The sequence below is a fragment of the Vulpes lagopus genome, chromosome 7 (genome assembly GCF_018345385.1).
Source record: "Vulpes lagopus strain Blue_001 chromosome 7, ASM1834538v1, whole genome shotgun sequence".
Classification (NCBI taxonomy): Eukaryota; Metazoa; Chordata; class Mammalia; order Carnivora; family Canidae; genus Vulpes; species Vulpes lagopus.
In genome coordinates this window covers 8,899,945-8,923,610 of record NC_054830.1, presented here as the reverse complement: position 1 = coordinate 8,923,610, position 23,666 = coordinate 8,899,945, and the positions used below count along the sequence as shown (strand labels likewise).

General features: G+C 49.5%; 2 protein-coding genes across 3 annotated transcripts; one reads left to right on the top strand and one right to left on the bottom strand.

Annotated features, from left to right (window-relative positions):
- The first annotated feature begins 2,723 nt into the window (after nt 1-2,723).
- Nucleotides 2,724-18,433, top strand: SYCE2 (synaptonemal complex central element protein 2). 2 transcript variants are annotated; one of them, XM_041764326.1, is made up of 5 exons: nt 2,724-2,773; nt 3,341-3,456; nt 15,011-15,185; nt 16,243-16,431; nt 17,524-18,433. In XM_041764326.1, the coding sequence occupies exons 1-5, from the start codon at nt 2,759-2,761 to the stop codon at nt 17,566-17,568; spliced, it is 540 nt and encodes a 179-aa protein (XP_041620260.1). In that variant the 5' UTR covers nt 2,724-2,758; the 3' UTR covers nt 17,569-18,433. The 2 variants fall into 2 exon arrangements, with proteins under 2 accessions (XP_041620260.1, XP_041620258.1); XM_041764324.1 differs by having other exon boundaries at nt 14,975-15,185.
- Nucleotides 16,904-22,935, bottom strand: GCDH (glutaryl-CoA dehydrogenase). Its single transcript, XM_041764323.1, has 12 exons — nt 22,867-22,935; nt 22,658-22,787; nt 22,533-22,568; nt 22,121-22,264; nt 21,916-21,978; nt 21,456-21,626; nt 20,619-20,748; nt 20,322-20,538; nt 19,722-19,825; nt 19,310-19,435; nt 18,846-19,006; nt 16,904-17,434 (listed from the first exon to the last, which is right to left on the bottom strand). Exons 2-12 carry the CDS (start codon nt 22,746-22,748, stop codon nt 17,361-17,363), a joined length of 1,317 nt encoding a protein of 438 aa, XP_041620257.1. The 5' UTR covers nt 22,749-22,787; nt 22,867-22,935; the 3' UTR covers nt 16,904-17,360.
- Between the last annotated feature and the right edge of the window lie 731 nt (nt 22,936-23,666).

The following is a 23,666-nucleotide window of genomic DNA, read 5'->3' as shown; positions in this document are numbered from 1 at the left end:
GTGTTGTGGTCATGCTCCATGTTCATCCCCTGGGTTCGGACAGCATTTTCACTCCCAGAAAAGTCCTTGGTACTCCACCAATTCATCTCTCCATCCTCCCCCTAAAAAACTGCTTTTTTTTTTTTTTTTAAATGATCTCCTAAGGATTTCACAGGAGCTCAGAGGAGGGAGATGAGTAGGATAGAGCTTCATGAACCCACATTGAACAGTGTGAGCAGGATCCCTGTGTCTGTGGAAATATTTTAAAGTAAATCTCAGTCTCCGTGTTGCTCCCCTCACGTCTTCAAGGTCAGCGCACTCTTGGAAACGTGAACAGTTTTCTGGAACCATGAGGCCACCGTTAACAGCCAGCACAGTTGGCAGCTGAGGCTGTAGGCTTTTCTGGTCCCAGGGTGTATGGTCACCAATCTCCCAAGGGCTACCCGGTCAGGTTTTTTTTTTTTTTCTTTGTTTCAAATTAAATAATTCAGACATACAGAAAAATACTCATGCAACAACAGTGCACCTCCTGAGTGCCAGCAGTATCATGAGCTAAAGACTCAGCAATAGGCAAAGCTGACTCAGGTCCCTGCCCTTGGGAGCTCCCAGGGGGAAGGGAGGGCATGGGGGCCATAAACAGGTAAGTTCCAGAAATGGAAGGAGGGATACAACCCCAGAAAAGTGAAGGTGGGTGGGTAAGAAGAGTGTATAGCATAAAATATAAAGCCTAATACATCAAGCACCTAGGAGTCTGCCCCCAGTTTGATCAAATCTCAACATTGACTATATTTGTTTTGGATCTTCCGCATTTTAGATCTGTGACTAATGTTCTGAAGACCCTATGGGCTTGTCCTAGTTCCTTTTGCCAGCACCTTGCTAAGATTGCTCCCTCTTGAATTTGGTGTTTCTCTTCTGTGTTTTTAAATTTTTGCTGCTATATATGTTCCTTTAAAAAGACAGGCTTGATTTTGCTTATTTTCAGAAGTTCTACAAACCCTGCACTATAAAAAAAAAATTGTCCTGCATATTGTGTTGCTTTTGTTTCTTTTCAGTGTGTGTGTGCATGTGTGTGTCCTTAACAGTAAATCTTTTGAAATTTTTGATTGGAGATTTGAGTTATCTACTCAAATCTCCAAACCTGGTACTGCAGGAAGGTACATTTTGCTTACGTTGTGGCTTTGCCACAAGACACTAATATTAGCTGCTGTTTACTAAACTCATTGTGTTCCAGTTTAGATTTTATTGCCTCAGTTACAGGCAAAAATGGATATTGAGACTGAGTGGCAGTTTTATGCCCTGCCCCCAGGTCTCTGGTTGGTAAGAGACCAGATTCCCAGATTCCCTTTTTTTTTTTTTTTTAAAGATTTTATTTATTTATTCATGAGAGGCAGAGGCACAGGCAGAGGGAGAAGCAGGTTTCCTGCAAGGAGCCCAATGTGGGACCGATCCCAGATCCTGGCATCACACCCTGAGCCAAATGCAGACGCTCAACCGCTGAGCCACCCAGGCATCCCAAGCGACCAGATTTCTTTTTTTTTTTTTTAAAGCCAAATGCATGCACTTGACCTTTATTTTATTTTATTTTTTTAAATTTATTTACGATAGTCACAGAGAGAGAGAGAGAGAGAGGGAGGCAGAGACACAGGCAGAGGGAGAAGCAGGCTCCATGCACCGGGAGCCCGACGTGGGATTCGATCCCGAGTCTCCAGGATCGCGCCCTGAGCCAAAGGCAGGCGCCAAACCGCTGCCCCACCCAGGGATCCCAGCGACCAGATTTCAAACCACATTCTCCAGAATGTAGGTGTCAAGATGTGTGTGCCCTAGTCATTGTGACAGGTGACAAGAGTCCTGCACAGGCTTCCTGCTGCCTCTCCCACATGGACATTGACACGTGTCCCAGAGAGCAGCTCTACCTCCTTACCAGTGAGTCGGAGCAAAAGCCAAACCCCCTTGCTTTGGCTCCCAGCCCAGTCCCTGCCCAACATTGATCCTTCACCTATAGCCTCCCCCAATCCTTGTTCTCCCTCCCTCCCGGGCCTGGCTGCTCCTCAAGTACAGGGAGTTTGCGCCCACCTCAGGACCTTTGCACATGCCTATTCAAATCTTTTGCCAATTTTTAAATTGGGTTGTCTTATTGCGTTGTAAGAGTTCTTTGCAGATGCTGGCTAGAAGTGCTCAGAAATATGTTTAGCAGTATTTTCTCCCACGCTGGCTCCTCGGGTGCCAATTGTTATAGTTGTCACCATTAAGGTAATATTGCTATTAGTAGTAGTAGTAGTAAGGGACACGGGCCCAACTCCGTAAAGGCCAAACCCATCAGGTTTTTAAGGAGCTTCCAGTGCTAGAGTGCACAGGTAACTGATTCAAGATGATACCGCAAAAACTTTTTCACTGAGGACAATAGGTCATAATCAAGAACAGGAACGGTCAGGATTTTTCTTTGCAAAGATTTCTTGGGGCAGCGAAGATAATCGAAACCTAAGAATAAACGCAGCGGCCAATCGCTTGCCTCCACCTGAGTAGGCCCGGGATCCTCCCACAAGGGGGACGCACGCACACAGACCACCCCCTCCTCCGGGCGCCGCTGGCTGCGCGCGCAGCCCCTGGGACAGCCCAACCGCCGGTTAACGGTCGACTCCGCCCTGCTGCGCACGCAAGTTCTCAAAAAGAGGCGGAACCAGGAGCGCGTGATGTCGCACGTGCGCGGGGGCGGGGCGAGCCAGGGGGCGGGGTCGGCGCGTGCGCAGAGGGCTCGAAGGAGAAGGCGGGAAAAGACAGAATGGAGCTACAGGGAGTACGCGGCGCTGGTTTCCCTTCGCGCGGGCGGCGGGCGGACGGACGGGGAACTGCCGCGATCTCGGACTTCCCTGGCGGACCCGAACCGGGCCGCTTGTCTCCTGCCATCAGGGCCACCCCTCGCTAGGCCGGGCCCCGATTTCCTGACTGACTGACCAGGCCCTGACTGACGGGACTGTGTGACTGACACGCTGACAGCCCAGGCCGGAAGGACAGACCCTGACGCATGGCGCGTGGCAGGCGCAGGGTAGAGAAAGACTCAGATACCCACGCGCCGCACTCTTTCCTTTTCTTCTTTTTCTCCTACCTCTTCCCCTTCCTGGAAGGACTCGAGCCGAGGCACATACCAGTTAGCCCAGCGCCACTCCCCTCACTCCAGCCCCTCCAAGTCTCCCGGCCAATGTCCCCGGGTGCTCCAGGCACAGGGCCGCCCCACCGCACCTCTCCTGGGGGTCCCCAGCCATCCGCAGGGGCAAACGGAGGTGCCCGGGGTCAAAGGGGCAGGAGGAGGGACCCCTTCTCGCCCCCCCTCCTCTGGCCTCTCAAGCGCTGGTTGTGCTCACAGGTGGACATGCCTCACGTAGAGTGCAAGGACCAGGAGCCACAGCTGCTGGGGGAGAGCAAGGAGCAGCCGCAGGGCGAGGAGAGCCGCGAAGAAGAAGCTGGTCGAGGGCCAGCTAGGTGAGGAAGCCCTCGGGCCCACGGTGCACACAGACCCCCTAGTCCTTCTTGTTCACCCGATTCTTCCACGAGACCCTGCGAGGGTCCACTCTGCGTGCATTTGCTCCGCCTACTGGTCGGGCATCTACCACGTGCCTGGCATGGTTCCAAGTGTTGGGACGGTGTAGTGAGAGGACAAGACAGCTGGTAAACTTGGGAGTATCTAGTAGTCCGGAGATGATAATACTGTGGGGGTGGGAGGCCGAATAAGGAGAGAGTGCCAGTTTCTTTATTTTTAAAGATTTGAGGTTTATTTTTAAGGTTTTTTTTTTTTAAGATTTTATTTATTTATTCATGAGAGATACAGGGAGAGAGAGAGAGGCAGAGACACAGGCAGAGGGAGAAGCAGGCTCCATGCAGGGAGCCTGACATGGGACTCAATCCCGGGTCTCCAAGATCACACCCTGGGCTGAAGGCAGCACCAAACCACTGAGCCACCCGGGCTGCCCCTATTTTTAAGGTTGAGACAGAGGCAGAGGGAGAATCAGGCTCCCTGTGGAGAGCCTGATGTGAGACTCAGTCCCAGGACCACAGGATTGTGACCTGAGTCCAAGGCAGCTGCCAATCGCTGAGCCAGCCAGGTGCCCCAAGAGAGTGCCAGTTTAGAGCAGAGGGTCAGGAAAACCTTCATGGAGGAGGTGACAAGGGAACCATGAGGGTAGGCAGAACTATGCTCTAGACAGAGGAACAGTACCTGCAGAGGCTGTGAGGAGGACTGTGTTGGAGGAGCCTAAGAGGGAGATAGGAAGAGATGCAGTCAGACAGGTTAATGGGACTTTGGGTGTTAATTACCCATGGACAGGTTTGGAATAGAGTGACATAGCAAGGACTATTGTTAATAAAGTTTTATTGGAACACAGCCATGCTTGTCTATGGCTGCTTCTGCAGAGTCAAGTTTTTTGCAGCAGAGACAACAGAACCTTACAAAGCTGAAAATTTACTCTCTGGCCCTTTATAGAAGTTTGAAGTCTTCTGGGCTAAGGTATTAAAAGCCTCTTTCTGGCTTCCATGTAGAGTATAGATTATTGAGGACAAGAGTAGAAGCTGGGAGACCAGTGAGGAGGCAATTGGAATCATCTAGGTGCAAGATGACTCCAGTTTGGCCTATGATGGATCTGTTGAGATCATGAGAAGTCAGATTCTGGATATATTTAAGAAGATAGAACTGACATAAATTGCTTATGGATTAGTTTTTGGATTTGAAAGAGCAGCATCAAGGGTGACAAAAATGTTTTTGTCTTGAACATGTATTTATTCAGCAAATATTTTTTGAGGATCTGCTTTGGCCACTGATGCTGAGCATGCAGAAGTGAACAAATCAGAAGTTCTACTCTCTTGAAGCTTTCTTTCACTTAGCAGCAGTATGCACTTAAGGTTCCTCTGTATCTTTTCGTGGCTTGATTGCTCCTTTCTTTTTAGTGCTGAATTATACATCATTGACTGGTTGTCCCACAGTTTATCTATTCACCTACTTAAGGATATCTTGATTGCTTCCACGTTTTGGGAATTCTGAATAAAGCCGCTATAAACATTCACGTGCAGGTCTTTGTGTGGAGTTAAGTTTTCAATTCCCTTTGGCTAAATTCCAAGGAGTGCTATGGCTTGACAATATGATAAAAATATATTTCGTTTTGTAAGAGACTGCCAAACTGTCTTCCAAGGTGGCTGTGCCATTTTACATTCCCATCATCAAGGAAAGGGTGTTTCTGTTGCTCCACATCCTTGCCAGCACTTGGTGTTGTCAGTGTTTTGGATTTTCACCATTTAAATAAGTGTGTGGTCGTATCTCATTGTTGTGTTCATTTGCATTTTCCTGAAGAGATATGAAGTTAAACATCTTTTCATATGCTTGTCATTCATAAGTCTTTTGCGGGGAGGTGCAGATCTTTTGCCTCTTCTTTAATCAGGTCGATTGTTCCCTTATTGTTTTTAAGAGTTCTTTGTATATTTTAGATACTTGTCCTTTATCAGGCATGTGTTTCACAAAGATTTCCTCCAAGTTTGTAGCTTATCTTTTCATTCTATTAACAGTTCCTTTTTGCAGAGCAGAAGTTTTTAATTTTAATGAAGTCCAACTTGCCGATTTTTTTCTGCTGATATTATATCTAAAACGGTCCTCTAGATTTTTTTCCTGTGATATCTTCCAGTTTGATAGCTTTGTGTTTGACATTTAGGTCTGTGCTGTATTTTGTGTGAAAATATGAGGTCTGTGTCTCGTTTTTTGCCCATGGCTGTCCAGTCATTTAAGTGTCACTTGTTGAAAAGACTTCTTTCTCCACTGAATTTTCTTTGGTCTTTTGTCAAAGATTTTTTGACTACATATGTGTGGCTCTATTTCTAGGCTCTCTATCCTGTTCCACTGATCTATTATCTATTCTTTAACCAGGGCCACACTATTTAGATCACTGCAGCTTAATAGTAAGTCTTGAGGCCAAGGCTCATCAGTCCTCCAACTTTGTTCTTCTACTTCAATATTCTATTGATTATTCTGGGTCTGTTGCCCAGCTAATTTTCTAAAAAAAAAAAAAAAGAGAGAGAGAGAGAGAAAGAGAGAGAGAGAGATAATAATCATAACAATAAAATAATGTTATTTCAACTGGTGGCAATTGCTGTTAAAAAAAACAGAGTAAGAAGCAGCTAGAGTGATAGGGAGTTTAGAGAAAATTTCTTTTTTTTTTTTTTTTTAAGATTTTATTTATTTATTCGTGAGAGACACAGAGAGGGAGAAAGAGAGGCAGAGGGAGAAGCAGACTCCATGCATGGAGCCCAATGAGGGACTCGATCCCAGGTCTCCAGGATCAGGCCCTGGGCTGAAGGCGGCACTAAACCTCTGAGCCACCAGGGCTGCCCTAGAGAAAATTTCTAAGGAGATCACATGAAAAGTGCCAACCAGGAGGCCTCAGGGGAGGGGGACCCAGATTTTCCAGGAAGAGTGGAAGTCTCTGAGGTATGAATAAGCTTGGTATGCCCACAAAACAGTAATAAGGTCAGCATACCAAGCACTGTGATTGGCAGCAGGGGGAGGTCCTGAGTCCACCAGACACATGCTTTCATACATAACCTCCCGGTGGTTCCATCGGACCGAGAGGCAAGTACTGAACAAGTACTGACAACAAGAAGAATTTGGGGTGTTGGGAAAACACCCCAGGGCAGCCAGCCCTGAATGGGGTGCCAGAGACAGCAGCCTTGAAGAAGCAATGCTGAATCAAAAGGTAAGGGAGAATGGATGTTGAGTGGCCATGGGGGTGGGAGAAGTTGCTGAGAAGAAGTTATGCGAAGCCCCTGTGGTGTTCAGGGAACTGAAGGCAGACCAGTGTGGCTGGGTGTGGGTGTGAGCACAAGAGGAGCACTGGATGGCTGGGCAGAGGCCAGATCATGGGCATTTTGTCAGCCACAGACTTTATTCGGAGGATTTTTTGAAAATAGCTTAAAATATAATTCGCATACTATATAGTTCACCAACCAAAATGTACAATTATTTTTTTTTAATATTTTATTTATTCATGAGAGACACACAGAGAAAGAGGCAGAGACACAGGCAGAGAGAGAAGCAGGCTCCATGCAGGGAGCCCGATGTGGGACCCGATCCAGGGACTTCAGGATCATGCCCTGGGCCCAGGGCAGGCACTCAACCACTGAGCCACCCAGGCATCCCTAAAATGTACAATTCAATTGTTTTTAGTACATGCACACAGCCATGCAGCCATCAACGCTATCGACCTTATAACACTGATCTCTCTGAAAAGAAACCTTATATCTCTAACCATTATCCACCGGGTTCTGCAACTTCCTCAGCCCCTAGTAACCACTACTTTCTGTCTCTATGGATTTGCTTCTGCTGGACATTTCATATAAGCAGAATCATACACTTCCATGGTCCTTTGTTTGTTTATTCATGAGAGAGGCAGGGACACAGGCAGAGGGAGAAGCAGGCTCCATGCAGGGAGCCTGACACGGGACTCGATCCCTGATCTCCGGAATCACACCCGGGGCAGAAGGCGGCGCTAAACCACTGAGCCACCTGGGCTGCCCCACTTACATGGTACTTTGTGACTGGCTTCGTCCACGGAATAATGTCTTCACAATTTATCCATGCTGTAATGTATCAGAACTCCATTTCTCTATGTGGCTGAGTAATATTCTATATTATGGACTCATCATGTTTTACTTATCCATTCATTGGTTGATGGACATTTGAGTTGTTTCTGCTTTTTGGTTCTTGTGAATAATGCTGCTGTGAATATCCATGTATGCATTTTGGTGTGGATATATATTTTCATTTCTCTTGTGTAGATACATAGGAGGGGAATCACTGTGTCAGTGAAGTGCCATGTTCTGGTTTCTGTTTTTATTTTTTATTTTTTTAATAAAGTGGTTTTTTATTTTTATTTATTTATGATAGTCACACAGAGAGAGAGAGGGGCAGAGACATAGGCAGAGGGAGAAGCAGGCTCCATGCCCCGGGAGCCCAATGTGGGATTCGATCCCGGGTCTCCAGGATCGCGCCCTGGGCCGAAGGCAGGCGCCAAACCGCTGCGCCACCCAGGGATCCCTAGTTTCTGTTTTTAAAAGATACTGGCTGCTTTGTGGAGAATGGAAGGGAGGGGGCATGAGTGGATTTGGGGGATCGGGTGGGAGGTTTCTGTGGGGGTCGCATCTAGCAGGGCAGATGGAGGGAAACTCTTATGGGGGTTAGGGGGGAGTGTTTAGTGAGGCATGAGAAAGGGGATGAACTGAGGATCTCTCCCTGCTAGTGTGCTACCAAACAGTGAAAAGGCCAGTGTATCAGGCATTGTGATTGGCAGCAGGGATACCCATGCTGTGTTGTACTGGGGCCAGCTCCTCCCAGCTCCCACATCTCTTCCCAACATAGCATTTAGCGATTTTATGTTAGTAGCTTGAAATTGCCCATAGTGAGAGTCGGCACTATGGAAATTGGCAAACACTATAAATCAGGCCTTTTTTTTTTTTCCTCCCCCACGGAGAGCCACTTGCTAAATGTTTACTAGCACACCTCTTTCTCCCCACTTTGGACTGGTTTCCAGCAGATAGTGGTTTCCGTGGCAGAGGTAAGAACACAAGTTCCATTTTGCCCTTATTGAGCTTGAGGTAACTGGGGACATGCGCATGAACACATCCAGAATACAGTTGGACTTGCTGATCTGGAACTCTGGGTGGGACAAGGGGCTGGAGATGGTTCCGTAGGAGTCACTGATTCAGTGGCAACTGTGGGGTGAATGAGTTCACCTGCGGAAGGAGTGAGACAAGGCCACGCTCAGGATAGGGCCCTAAGGATTCTACATATAAAGCCAGCTTCTCCTTACCTCCGGATTCCCCAGTTGTAAAGCAGGCTACAAGGTGGAGTGGTTTCTAGGTGTGTGCTATCAATTGGAGACCAGAAAAAAGAAGGAAATGACTGGAGCCATTTATTTGATAACATCTTCCTACAAATAGCATGTTTAGACCTGGATCTAAGTGGCAAAGAGACATAGACAATTGTGTATCAAAGACTTCAAGGAGTTCCACAAGAGCTTTGGGCTGAAAAAAACAGATGGATTAGAACCAGTGCAAGGGCCAATTAATAGATCCAGCAGCAGACACTCAGTGACATGATTAAAATGTGAACACATTTCAGGAAAGAAAAGCAGAGGGTGAAGAACAGGCTCGGTAGCTTTGATTCAGACCTTCCCCCTTCCTGGCTGTACTTCAGCAAAACCTCATTTTGCCCAAGCACCAGCGATTCTGTTGTGTTCCTTCTTGAATGTTTGATTAGCTTGTCTCCCCTCCTGGGACTGCCGCCTGCGGTGGTCATAAGTGGCTGGCGGATTGTTTACTTGTATATCTGTTAGAGGCCATGGAGGGAGGGCCCCACCAGCGGGGGGCTCTGGCTCATACGCCTGCCAATCACAGCTTTACCTGGAGCGAACAGATGGTCTCTTCACTTAGACCCATTTCCTCACCGTTCCCGGGCCCCCTGCCAGCGTGGGCCCTGCTCAGAAACTATGTCCTAATCCTTGCAGCCGAATTAGGGACTTCTTAGAAGGACAGACTATAATAGATGAGCCGGGTGAAGTGTTCACAGCCCCCACCCCAGATCCCCCCTGCTCGACCCCTCTGTGAGGCCATGCACACCCAGCCTGCTTTGTTGGGCCCACTTCCATTCGCTGGCCTCCATCCAGGGTTGGGCAATAGAAGCAGGCCTGGGAGTGGGGGAAACCAGTGAAGAGGACACCATGCATTTTGTTTATTAAAGTTAATTGGTGAATGCAGGCCCAGGGAAGCCTATGATTCATTAGCATCCTGATGAATATGCAGCTGCTGAGTATTAAGAAAAATGAAATGGAAAGAAGTAAATCCCCAAAGGAGAGGTTGGAAAAAATCAAGAAGCTCTCTGCGGACATCTGATGCAGGCCTTTGTCCCACAACAAAATTTGAATGAGATGAATTCAAGTGATTTTTCACTATTTGCATAGCTGCCATGAAGACCATTCCAGCCTCATCCCTGGAGCCTCAGAAAGGAGCAACTTAGAATTGTTAGCAGCTCAAGCAGGTTGTGAGCAATTACATAAAAAGAAGCACCTGTTTTTATCATTGATTTTAATCTCAGACCCTTACACTGTTGGGACAAGGCAACTGTGGGGACAAGAAGGTTTGTGAACGGGGATGTTACACGCAGCTCTGGAAGAAGTTAGTTCCTTTAGGTATTCATTTATTTTTTTAATTGTTTTAAAGATTTTATTTATTCATGAGAGACAGAGAAAGAAGCAGGCTCCATGCCGGAAGCCTGTTGTGGGACTCGATCCCGGGACTCCAGGATCACGCCCTGAGCCAGAGGCAGACGCTCAACTGCTGAGCCACCCTGGTGTCTCCCTTTAGGTATTCAGTGAATATTTATGCTGCCTTTGGGATGTGCAGACTGCCATCCGTAACTACCCCCCTCTCCTCCAAGCGAGCGCCATGTCTTGGAAGGAACCAATGTGTGTAAACCTGGGCAGTGTTGTGATTAGTAAGCGCAGGTGCTGTGGGCCTGCACCAGCATACACTCCAAATGGAGAAGTTGCAGGAAGGGAAAGCCATTTCAGGCAAAGGCTGATGGGTTTGGTGAAGTTGTGGAAGGTTCTAAATTGCTCGGAGTAGGGGATGGAAAGGGAAGGTAGCAGCCAGGACCCCGGAAGGCCTTGTGCTCAGTGCTAGGGAATTTTCTCGATCCTGTGGCAGGTGGGGGCTCTCAAGCTGTCAAGCAGGAGTAGCACATCAGATTGCAATTTAGAAAGGTCCCTAGAGACCAGGTGAGAAATGATAGGTGGAGAGTTAGAAATGATTAGATGGGGAGAAGATGATAGGTTGGGGAGAGATCAAGGAGGTGGAAGGGAGGATTTTTTTTGACAGGATGTGGAGTTGCAGAGAAAAGCTAGACTCTAGGCTGACTGTTAAGTTTCTGGCACGGGAACCAGGTGGCTTTTGGTGTCATTCACAGAAGAAGAAGGAGGATGGCAATGTCGGTATGCAAATTTGTAGTTTGAGATGGCCTCTGGGACAGCCAAGTGGAGAGGGCCTGGAAAATAGATACATTGTTGGGAGCTCAGGAGACAGGTATGCGTTGAGGATAAACCTGGGGGGTTGTAGAAGGTGGATGGTAATGAATGCCATCGCTAGTCATCCATCCATTTATCCCACACCCCTTTATTACTCCTGTCATGAGGCATAGGTATTACGGACATGAAGATGAGTGACACATGGTCCAGTCCTCCCAGAGACTACAGGGGGAGGCTGAGGTGCAGACACTGACGCTGTAGGTATTGCGTGCAAATAATGCAGCCAGGGAAGACTTTCTAGAAGAGGCAGTATATAGGAAGGGAAAAGGAAAAAAAAAAAAAAAGGAAGGGAAAAGGATTGCTAGGGCATTCTGGCTACAAGGATGCCTTTAGGGAATAACAGGTTGTCCATTGTGAGGTGGTGGGTGGGGGGTTAGCAGGAAAGGGCAGCAGGGAGGAGGCTTGGGGGTCCTGGCTTCAGAGCAAGGGTCTGAACGGATGGTGTGAAGAGAAGAGAATGAGGCCGACAACAGGGCCTGAGGACACCAAGTGTTGAGAATGGCAGGGAAGGATGGTCAGTAACACCACAGCCAGCTCAAGGGAATTACGGTGTGAGGTATCTGCTGGGTGCCATTTGGGACCCTGGCAGGAGACACTTCATTTGAGAACTGGGATAGGAACTGGGGGGCTGAGAAGAGTGAGAGGTGGGAAAATATCTCAGAAAGTGTCAGCAACTCTTTCTAGAAGAGCTACATGGCTGTGAAGGGGAGGAAAGAAGGAGGCTGACTGAAGGGTGTATGAGGGGAGGGATGTATATGTGTGTTGTTTTAAAATGTAAAACTGGGGGGCAGCCTGGGTGGCTCAGTGGTTTGGCACCACCTTCAGCCCAGGGCGTGATCCTGGAGACCCTGGATCAAGTCCCACATCAGACTCTCTGCATGGAGCCTGCTTCTCCCTCTGTCTGTGTCTCTGCCCCTCTCTCTCTGTGTCTTTCATGAATAAATAAATAAAATCTTAAAAAAAAAAAAAAACGTAAAACTGGGGATGACATGCCCCAGAAAGGGCTAGCCCAAGGGAAAGGTCAAAAGTATAAGAAGAGGGCGAGGTACAGGGGGGAAGGATTGGGAGCCCTGTAGAGGCATGGGACCTTTTTCCTGCCTGCCAAGCTGGGAATTTGGAAAGAGGAATAATGGTTGTGGATCCATTTATGAGGAACAGTAGTGGGGAGAATTGGTCTCTTTCTGTATATGCTCAGGGTGAGGGGAGGCAAGTGTGGGGTCAGGGACAGGAGAATTATGAAGGTTTGGAATGGCTGATAGGCATGTGAGAGGGAGGTGACCAGAGCACAGATAGGATGCCCAGTGACCCTGAGGACTCCCCAGAGGCTAGAGAGCAAGACTCTGCAGTGACCCTGTTCACAGGTTATTTCCTCCAGTATCATTCAAACTCCTGAGTTTGAGAAAACATACACCACTTGGTTATGGAGAGCCAGGGTAGGGTTTTGGTGTGAGTATGATACAGTGGTGAAAGGAAGAGCGGCTGACACTCTTAGATGGAGACTGAAGTAATAGAACCCCAGTTTAGGCTGAACATGAGGGCCTTCAGTGCTTGAAATCTCAGGGAAGTGAAACACCAGGTTTTCTTGAACATCTGCAAGTTTCATTATCATCCTGAAGCATGGTGTTTTTCGCTTGCATCCAAACATTACAAAAGTCTGAGTGTAAACTGAGTCTGTGGGGGTCTGGCTGGCTCAGTCCATACAGCATGTAACTCTTGATCTTGGGGTTGTGAGTTCAAGCTTCACATTGCATTTAGATATTATTTAAAAATAAAATCTTAAGAAAAAAAAAAGGAAAAAATAAAACATCAGTGTGCCCCAGGTCTGAATTAATCTCCTTCTGCCTCACTTCCCTGTAGGAAAGCAGTAATTGCAAGCTTAAGAGGCCATAAACTCCTTAGTAAACCATTGTCCTGCAGTAAAATGTCTTTTTACGAGAATACTCAGGAAGACTTTAGTTGGTCTATTCTTTTCTAGCTGACGTAAGTCTTTGCTATAGATTATCTGCCTCAGAGAATACTTTCCCAACTTGATAAATGCATTGACCTTGCGTATCTTGCCTTGGAGACTGATGGACTTGCATACTTTGTATGAAGCCAGAGGAGGGAGGGATAGATCAGATAGAAGGTGTCCTTCATTCATTCAACCAACAATAGAAAATTTACTATGTGGTGAGTGCTGGGAATTCAGAGATAAATAGGACACAGCCCTCTGGGGAGATAGGGATGTGAGCTGTGACAAGCACATGCAGTGATAGGCACAGGATCATGGACAGCTTCTCAAAGGAGGCATTGGTCTGGGCTAGGTCTCACAGGTCAAGTCAAAGAGCAGGCACAGAGCCACAGAGCCAAAAAGCAATCTGGCAAGGAATACTTAAGGACCAGGACACAGTTGAAGTCTTGGGCCTGAGAGCTTTCGTGCTGGTGAGAGCTCTGGCCACCCAGGCTCTTGTGCTCAGGGGTTTTACTGTGCTTGTATCCTGAGCCAAAGGGAAGAGCTTGGGCAGTCAGGAAACCACCAAGAAAAATAGTTTTATGGAAAAAGCATCCAAAAATCAAGATGTAATTTTCTAAGTAATCAGTGCCTGGCTTGTGTGGTCTTGGCCAACTTTATGGTTGCTTGTGAACTGGTGAGTTCAGGAACCACGCTGTTGGCACCTCTGAGTCTCAGCCATTAAGAGCTAGAAGGACCTCAGAGGGGAAGAAACAGGACCCAGGGGCAGCAGGACATGGGTTGGGGAGTCAGGCCAGCTGGGTGCCACACCCAGCTCTGCCGGACCCCAGCCAGTGACCCTCAGAGCGACACACTGACCCTGCATCCTCAGCTACAAGGTAGGTAAAGATGATGAGTGGACCAACCCCAAAACATGGTCAAGAGGTTGCAGCAAGACAACCTGTGCAGGTTAGCATGGAGCCTGACAGATGGAAAGTGTTTACAGATCAGATAAAGCAAGATACAGAAAAGAAAGAAAGAGAGAGAAAGAAGGAAGGAAGAAAAAAAAAAATACCTTAAACATTTTATCTTAATTTTAAACACCAAAGGGTCTGCTAATCAGATTACAACTTTTTCTTTGCATAAACTTCATTCATAACGCATTATGCATAATTTCCACTTCTTTGTTTTCAAATACTTTATTTATTTATTTATTTATTTATTTATTTATTTATTTAAAGTAGGCTCTACACCTAATGTGTGTTTTGAACTCAAGACCCCAAGATCAAGAGTCACATGCTCTACCAACTGAGGCAGCCAGGCACCCCTCCACTTGTTTTTTTTTTTTTTTTTTAATTTTTTAAGTTTTTATTTATTCAGGAGAGACCCAGAGAGAGAGAGAGAGAGAGGCAGAGACACAGGCAGAGGGAGAAGCAGGCTCCACGCAGGGAACCCAATGCGGAACTCAATCTCAGGACTCCAGGATCACGCCCAGGGCCAAAGGCAGGCGCTAAACAGCTGAGCCACCCAGCGATCCCCTTCCACTTGTTTTTAAACCAGAGTGAAAACTTACAGGTCTTGACAAAGGAATCTCTATGCAGAATCCCTCTAGTTGTTTACAATCTTTGCCCCAACCTATAGTTGTTGATAAACTAAATAGTATAACTGACATTCATTTCAAGGCAGCAACTTGGTGTAATAAAAATGACAGTGGGCTTTGGAGTCCAGCAGATCCCCCTGTTCTGGAACCTTAGGTGGATTTTGTTTGCACTCCTGGATCTGTTTCCCCAGTTGCAAAATGGGGTTGCTGTTCCTGCCTCTCAGTGTGTGAATGAAATAAGCAAGCATCACCCACAGGAGACACACAACACTGGCTCCCCTCCCACCATAGAGCTAATTCAGGTCAGCACTCTCAGGAGAGTTTGGTGTTGACCTCAGTTTCCTGTACTTTCAGAAGTCAGGTTTCTAGCCCCTCTATCGCCACCTCCAGTGCCAACCGCCAGCTGATGATGCTAGAAGGGAAGTCAGGATCCTGCTTTTCCTCTCTGGACTCAAGCATTGACATCCTGAAGAAGAGGGCCCAGGAACTGATTGAAAACATCAACGAGAGCAGGCAGAAAGACCACGCACTCATGACCAACTTCAGGGACAGCCTCAAGATCAAGGTGACAGATTCCCCCATACACTGCAAAGCCCCAGTGGACAGGGGAAGGAGTCCTGTGTAAAGGGTGAGAGGGGAGGGAATGAAGCTGCTGCTGAGTGTCTTTCAGATTCTAGGCAACCTGCAAGTAGCACCTCATTTCCCCCTTACAGCAATCCTGCCCAGAGATCAGGCCCATTTTATAGATGGTAGAGTAAGGTTTGGAAATGATTTGCCCAAATGAAGGAGCCAGGAGGAGGAACAAAGGTCCATCTGCACCTGCAGCCTAGCCCTCTTATTTCATGCCAAGGCTAATGGCCAATGTAGTAGGGGCCAAGGCACAGCCTGCATTGTTACACCCATTTGTCCTTCAGAAGTTGAATTGTTTTGGGGGTGCCTGGCTGGCTCACCTAGTAGAGCATGCAACTCTTGATCTCAGGGTTGTAAGTTTGAGCCTTGTGTGGGGTGTAGAGGTTACTTAAAAATCTTAAAAAAAAAAAAAAGTGGAATGGTTTGTGATGGGAGATTAGGGTTCCCTTGACATGGCTGGGCCTTAAGAGTCTAACAAAGCCTGATGTGATGTTGAGGTCCAACATTAATGATCATCCTTGATGCTTCTTCAGAATGCACTGAGTCCTGTGAGTGGGACAGCTTGTTGGTCACATGGGAGACACATGTCATGCATCTCTCAATGACAGGCTGACTTTTTTTTCCCTTTTCCCTCCTCCCATCCCTACCAGCACATACCCTGGTACATAATAGAAAATTTAGAAAGTAGAGAAGAATATAACATAGAAGAAATAGAAAACATTCCTATGATCTCACTATGCAGCAGCTACTTTGTCACATGTTTTCTTACAGTTTCCATTGCATATTTTCTTCCTGTTTGAGCCTGTACCACATACATAATTTTGCATCTTCCTTTAAAAAAAAACTGAATATATAGGCAGTTTCACTTCCAGTCACTGGCATTGTTCTTACCATTATTATAAAATAAATTGCAGAAATATTAGCCACTTAAAACAAATATCTTATGATACCTCTTGTTTGATTTTCTAAGAACTTGCTTTATTCTTTAAAAGGTTTCAGACCTGACAGAGAAGCTAGAGGAGAGGATGTATCAGATTTATAATCACCATAACAAGATCATTCAAGACAAGCTCCAAGAGTTCACCCAGAAAATGGCAAAGATCAGCCATTTGGAAACAGAGCTCAAACAAGTGTGCCACACCGTGGAGACAGTGTACAAAGATCTGTGCATCCAACCCGAGGTATGACTAAACTCATGCATGCGGGTGCCACCTGAGGAAGGTGAGGCATGGTGGCTAAGATGAAAGTAAATGTCCACACAAACCAAGGATGTTAGCACCGTGCCCAGCCTAAACCCCATAGGGGCCACTATCACTGCAAAACCCTTGATGCTCTTGACATCTCACCCGTGGCCCTGGGCTCCCTCTGAGGTGGTGTGTCTGAGCTGAGGAGCTAGATAGTTGTTATTTCCTACCACTGTGTGGTCAGCCCTGTGGTGACAGAAAGGACAAGGGCCCCTCTGTCTACAGGCCTGAGCCCTGGTCAGTGTCTGACCAGGGTTATTGGAGCAGAGCCCAAGACTCCAACCCAGGCCAGACCACTTGTGGGGAAATCCCTGCCATACGCCCAATCACCTCACCGTCCCCACATTTTTCCTGTGACGGAAATGACCTTTTGGGTGGTTACAATTAAATGTGCCCCAACACCTTGAGGTCAGACATACAGACTTTATTCTCTCTTTCACTCTCATTTTGCTCTAACATCCAGCATAAGGCACTTACCCTCAGGATGGAAGGGTCAGAGGGCACACAGTGAACTCTTGGTGTCGGGGGGATTTGCTCAGACACCAGAGGTTGCTTCCACGTCACTCTCCTTCCCTCTTCCTGCCCCCCCCCCCAATCAAGAGAAGCTTCTGTTCCAAGATAAGTGGAATCCATTCCCGTCCATGGTTAAAAGTGGGTTGAGGAACTTGGTACAGAGAGTCCCATCTTCTTTTTTAAGGAACACATTTGAATGACTTCAAAGGGAAAATTTTGATAATTAAGAATCAGTGTCTCTCACTTCCCACTATAAAAATTGGCTCCATCTGCCACCTCCCTGAGTAAGCTCAGAGCACAGCATTTCCCTGGGAATGAGCTTGAGACCATCTGGGCTCCTGGGTGAAGTATGCTCACTTGCTGGCCGTGAACGCCTGGATCCCTGTGATTGCCCTTCCAAGGATCAGAGCATGAATGTCATGAGTGCCTGGACAAGATAAATACAGAGATGGTCTGAAGTCAGAACAGCTCACAACTTCCCTTTAAAGTCCATTTTCATGTCCCTCTTCCCCCTAGGCTACTACTTTGGAAGATCAGACCCACAAAGATGGCGACTGCTGACAGCTACTGGGAGAGGCCCCTCTTAGTGACAGCAACCAAGAGAAGGCTCAGAGGCCACCGTTCAGGCCACACTGAGAAAATTGTTTTTCACAGTTCTATAATGCATCTTGGGGGAAAAAAAAAGTCCTTGTGCTAGACCCAAAACTTCAGCAAGTCCAGCCTTGGCCATGGGCCCAGCTTTGGTGTTCCCCATACTTGGCAAATTCACTCCACCCCACCCTGCACAGTTGGTTAAATGTTTAATTTTCAACCCGTTCATGCTTCTTTCACACAGAGGCTGAGAAAGCTGATGAGCTCTGTGGAGATATGTCAGGCCCTTTCTTACCTACAAGAGGGATGGGAACACAGACATCAGATAAATTGCTTGTCCCAGCTGATCTCCCCATCCTAAAGCCACCACCCCACATACCACATCCCATGCTGTCAAGTCTGGGTAACATTTTAGAGCCATCAGTGTTCTCATTTGCTCTTCCTCAGCTTAACAGGGTGGAAGGCAAAGGTTACTGCTTCCCTTTTATGGAGCAAAACAATTACGTTTACTTCCTAAAGTGCAAATCTGACCCCATCCCTCCCCTGCATAAAACTCCCTGAAGGCTCTGCTTGTCCTCAGGGTCATCCCCACACCTGTAGGATCACCCCAACCCCAACCTTCCCTCTTGCTGTTTCTGGAATGTCCATCTAGAATAGCACACGGAAGCTACTTCACTGTCTTTGCCCAGGGAGCTACACTTCCCTTCAGGCCTAACCTGGTCCACTTTCTTCTCAAGATGAGCACTTGTACCTTTTTACATCTCTGCCTGGCTCATACTAGATTGTACTTTTTTTCAAATAATCTTTTTCCATGTCTCTTCCCACAAGGAAAGGTGTTCTAGGTCCAATGCGATTATATCCAGTTGCCAGATGTAGGCACTACAGCCTGACAATGATTTGTCTTTTTTCTCTTAACATAAAATGGAGTGGTGATTCCTGTGTGTAGCTGCGCTCTTGCTTCCTAGCATCTACCAGCTCACTAGGCATCGTGCCCCATTCTGGGGATGCCCGAGGAGGTCATAAAACAGTCTAGGGAGCACCCCTCCACCTGAGCACCATGGGGGAAAGGGCTGAGAGCATTTCACTTCCACAGTCCCTGTGTGAGCCACTCCCGATGAAGAACACAGGGTAGGACTTGCCCCAGGTCACCAGTGATGACAGCTGGGAGGATTCAGGCCTGCTGTCCCCACCCTTCTTCTTTAGACAGGCCACTGTGACACTCCTCCCCCCAGAGACCCAGCCCCTACCTTCATAGGTGTTCACAGCCTCCAGGTTCATGGCGTGCCGGATCACATGATACTCATCAGAAATCCCATTCCCCCCCAGTATGTCTCGGGCCTGGCGGGCGATATCCAGGGCCTTCCCACAGTTATTCCTCTTCAGCAGGGAGACCATTTCCGGAGTGGCCCTGGGAGTGGCACAGGCATGTAACAAGTATGGGCTCACACAAAGAACTGACCCCAGGCATCCCTAAGCCCCGGGCAAACCCAGCCAGGGGAGACGATTCCCCAAGTTCTAGTCCTAGCAGCAGACACTGAGCTCCCAGTAAGGGATAAGCAAGCAGTCCTGTCCCATCGAGGCCAAGAGGGAAAGAAGGCATAGGTCCCCAGGGGCCACCAGGAACAAAAGACCTTCCTCTCCTGGTCCCCAGGGACAGCCACCACCATGTCCTTGCTGCCTACGCCCTGCTCCCCCAACACATAACCCTTACTTGTCTTGATCCTTTAAGCGGCCAAGCTGTAGGCAGGCATGAAGGCCCAGCGTGATCTCAGTGAGCATGTCTGCCAGCTTCTTCTGAATCAGCTGGTTCCTGGCCAGTGGGGCCCCAAACTGGATCCTAGGTGGGCAAGTTCAGGGTAAGTGTGGGGATGTTCACTCCCCAGTCCTGGAGGCCTTCCTAGGCTGCCTGGGCCCTCACCGAGTTCACCCTGGCCCTGTTACTGCTCAGTGTTACCAATGTCACTGAGCACTCAGGCCCTCACTGTTCAGAAGAACTTCCCAGGCCATTTCACCCAGTGTGGAATTTAAGTCTGGTAGGCAGGGGATGAGGAGTCACTGGTAGGGGTAAGGGATGGAGCCCATGCTGCTCCCACACCTCCAAATCTCATGGCAGCCCCACATACCTATCCAGAGTGTACTGCCGGGCCGTGTGCAAGCAGAATTCAGCAGCTCCAAGCACACCCCAAGCGATGCCAAACCGGGCATTGTTCAGGCAGCCAAAGGGCCCCTGTAAAGTTGAGAGAGAGGCCTCAGCCCCAGCCGGAAGCTGAGAGGCCCCATGCAGAACTAACCTACATAAAGGAAACCCCCTTCCCCAGACACGAAGTCAGTTTAAACAGAGGGATTCGGGGCAGCCGTTTCAACCACACATGGTCCTGGCACCAAAGCTCATGCATACAGTTTTACCCAGCCCAGGATCTGAGCTAGATGCTCAGATCTAGGGAATGATGTAAGGAGACAAAGATTTACATGCATCAAAGAATTAAATTGGCTCAGGCCCGTATGTGCCCTTGGCAGAGCCAGTATGAGCAAAATGGTCACCAAAAAGGGGCAATTTCCAAACATCAGTGAGCCAAACAGGACCTCTCAGAATCATTCGTGTGTGGGCTCTGCAAGCACAGGGACTGTGTCTGTTTCCCAGCTGGGCCCCCAGCATGGTCCCTGCCCTAGAAAGTTGAACCAGCTGGTGAGTGATACCAGTTCCCAAGGTGGCTGCTGCTCACCGCCAGACCAGATACGTCAGGCAGCACATTCTCCTCCGGCACCTCCACACCGTCCATGACAATCATCCCCGTGGATGAGGCGCGCAAGGAGAACTTGCCCTCAATCTTGGGGGCTGAGAGGCCCCGCATCCCCTTCTCCAGCAAGAAGCCCCGAATGGAGCAATCTTCACACCGGGCCCATACTACAAACAGGTCGGCCACAGGTGCATTGGTGATCCTGGGGGAGGGACAGACAGTGAGGGTCTGGCCACCTCCCCCTTGCCCCTGCCCACCTGCCTGAGACACCAGGCCCCTCACCAAGTCTTGGTCCCATTGAGGGTGTAGCTCCTGTTGGATGGGTTGTGGCGGGCTCTGGTCTCCATGCTGCCAGGGTCACTCCCATGGTTGGGCTCTGTGAGCCCGAAGCAGCCCAGGAGCTCCCCTTTGGCTGCAGGAACAATACAGGGTCACAAGACTGCCTGTCCCTCACCCATCCCCTCAAAATTGTCAGCCTCTCCACTGAGCCAGGCCAAAGGCAGACCCAACTCTGCCCTCATGGCACTCTCAGGTGATGGTGGTATGTGGGGACAGCCACCCCCCCCCAAGGCCACAGTAACAATGCCACGATGGGGAGAGGCCCCATAGGAGTCAGGAAAGAGATAATCTGTCTTGAAGGCAGTGAAAAGGAGCTAAGCAGGAGGAGGAAGAGTGGAGAAGAGTGCTCCCAGCAAGGTAGAGATGTGCAAAGGCACAGTGGTACTTTCGGAGAATTCTTGACTGCTAAGGAGGAGCAGTCAAGAGAATGGCCATAGATGAGGTGGAATGGTCAGCAGAGGCCAGGCTACTCATGTGGGGTCTTGTGGACCATCAGGAAATTAAGACTTTAAACTTTGGGCTGGGAAGGGGCAGCACAGAAAGCAACTCAGGAGTGAGATGATGGTGGTAAGAAGCGGGCAGAGTCTAGACAGACCTAGGAGGGGACAGTCAGGATCAGATGCAGGGGCGAAGCCCATGGTCTGGCAGGGGATCTGGGTAGCCATTGGGTATCTTTCAGGTAGGGACAGAAGTTCTGCAGGCACTGGGGACAGTCCCATTCCTAAGTTCCAGACCCCTGACACAATCTTCCTTCCACCAGACTCCGTGGCAACTGCTCACCCAGCCGGGGCAGATACTTCTGCTGCTGCTCCTTGCTGCCATAGGCGTAGATGGGGTGCATGACGAGGGAAGACTGGACGCTCATTGCTGACCTATAGCCGCTATCCACTCGCTCCAGCTCTCGGGCTAGGAGCCCATAGGCCACAGATGAGACTCCAGCACAGCCATACCCTGGTGATGGGGAGGGAGAAGGAAGATGGGGCAATGGGAGACAAAGCCCTGCCCAGCTTGGACCAGTGTGATTCCTGGGGCCCAAGAAACAAAGCTACGTAGGGGTGCCCAGGGAGGGGACACCAAGCTGGCCCTAGTTTGTGGGTTTATTAATTTGTCCTCACAGCCACTCTCAGATGGAGGAATAACAGCCTCGCTTTGCAGACTGGGAAACTCAAGCTCAGGGATGAGAGGGGGCTTTCCAGGCCACAGTGGGGGCTGCAGAGTGTGGAGACAAACCTGTCCCTACCTTTGATGGTGGGGCCCAGCACACCAAGCTCCCCCATCTCTGAGATGATCTCCCGGTGAAAAACTGCAAAAGATGGATGCCCAAACTCAGGCCCAGCCCTGGCCCCCCTGGAACGCCATCCCAGGGACAGAGGGGGCCAGGGGCTTAGCTGAAGCAGGCAGAGCTGGTGCGCAGGGTGGGAGCATCCGCCCACTGGCATGAGCACCTTCGTTGCGATTAGCCAGCAGGATTCGGGGCATGAGGCGCTCCTGGCAGTAGGTGCGGAAGGTGTCCCTGATGAGGATCTCATCCGCTGTCAGCTGCTCCTCCAGTACCAGCGGGTCCCTCCAGTCAAATTCAGGACGTGAGGCTGGGACGCAGAGCAGAGAGCGGAAGGAGGCTTAACTGGGCCCCGCCACCCTACCACCGCACCCTCCTCTTCTGGAATCCTCAGCCCCGTTCCCGGCTCCAGGTGGCTCCCGGTGGATGTGAGCTTATCTCCGGGAAACTCACTGCCTCGGCCCTAGCCACGCCCTGCCTCCCTCCAGGGCAGCTCTCGGATTCCGGGACAGAGCCCACCCGGGGAGACAGACAGTTGGACAAGGGCCGCAGACACCCGACGCAAGGAGGGTCCTTACCCTTAGTCGCTCGGTTCAGTGTCTTCCCGCCCTTTTCTGCAAACACAGGATGGGAAAGTCATCCCGGAAAAGCCCCCGAGCCTCCAATTCCACTCTCCCCACCCTGCCCGCGACCGGGCACTGACCAGTCTGCGCCGCCGCCGAGCCCCACCCGCGCAGGAAGCTCAGGCCTGGTCCACGGCTCAGCAGCCGCTCGGGGACCCTTCTCAGGGCCATGTGGGCAGCGGGCGGGCAAGCGGAGCAACCACGGCCAACCTGGAGGAGCAGGGGCGTCAGCGGAGTGGCTGCCACCGCCCGGCCCCCGACCCCACTCGCCCCTCTCGCAGGTGCTAACCTGGCGCCTCCAGGCTCACCGTACAGTCCACGGTACAACTGGCAAAATCTTTTGACCTCTGGGGGTGGGAGGGGCGGATGCCTAATGGGGCTTCTCATTGGCGTGTGCTAGGACCGGCTCCTCCACGGCTCTGCCTTTTAAAAGGGCCACGGCAGCCTCGCCGGTGGAGACGGCAGCGCCCGGGCCAAGGCCTGTTAGCTGCTTTAAGAAGCAGAACAGGGAAGGGGCGGAAGGCGAGTGCGCCAAGCCCATTGGCCGGCTGTGTTCCCATTCGGATTGGCCCTAGCAGGGGGCTCGGCCCACTCTTGATTGGTCCGTTGCAGGGGGCGTGTGCAGGGGAGGGGAATTCTGCAGTAAAATGAGGAAACTGAGGCACAAGAAAAATGAGTCCTGGAAGCCATGAGTCCAGACCTTGATGTCTCCCCTAATGGGTGCTGTGAGGGGCAGGGAGGTAGGGAGCAGGCGGGCTCCTGGGGGCGATCTCAGCCCCACCTCTGCCAGCCTGTCCCAGGAAGCACGTGTAGCCACGGTGTGTGTGACTTGGAGTGATTTGCTTGGACTGTGCTTCTTGCATCTATGTGTATGATTGTATCTGACTATGTATCTGTATGTGGGTGTGCCTATGACTTTGTGGGGCGGTTGACTGTGGGTGGTCGTGTGCCACTGCAACTGTGGCAGTGGCTGTGTGCCTGAATGTCTTTGTGGTTTCTTGTCTGTGTGGTTGTAAGCCTGTGTAATGGTATTCCGTGTGATCGTGTGTCTGTATGTATGATTCTGTGTTCTTTTTTGTTTCTTTTTTT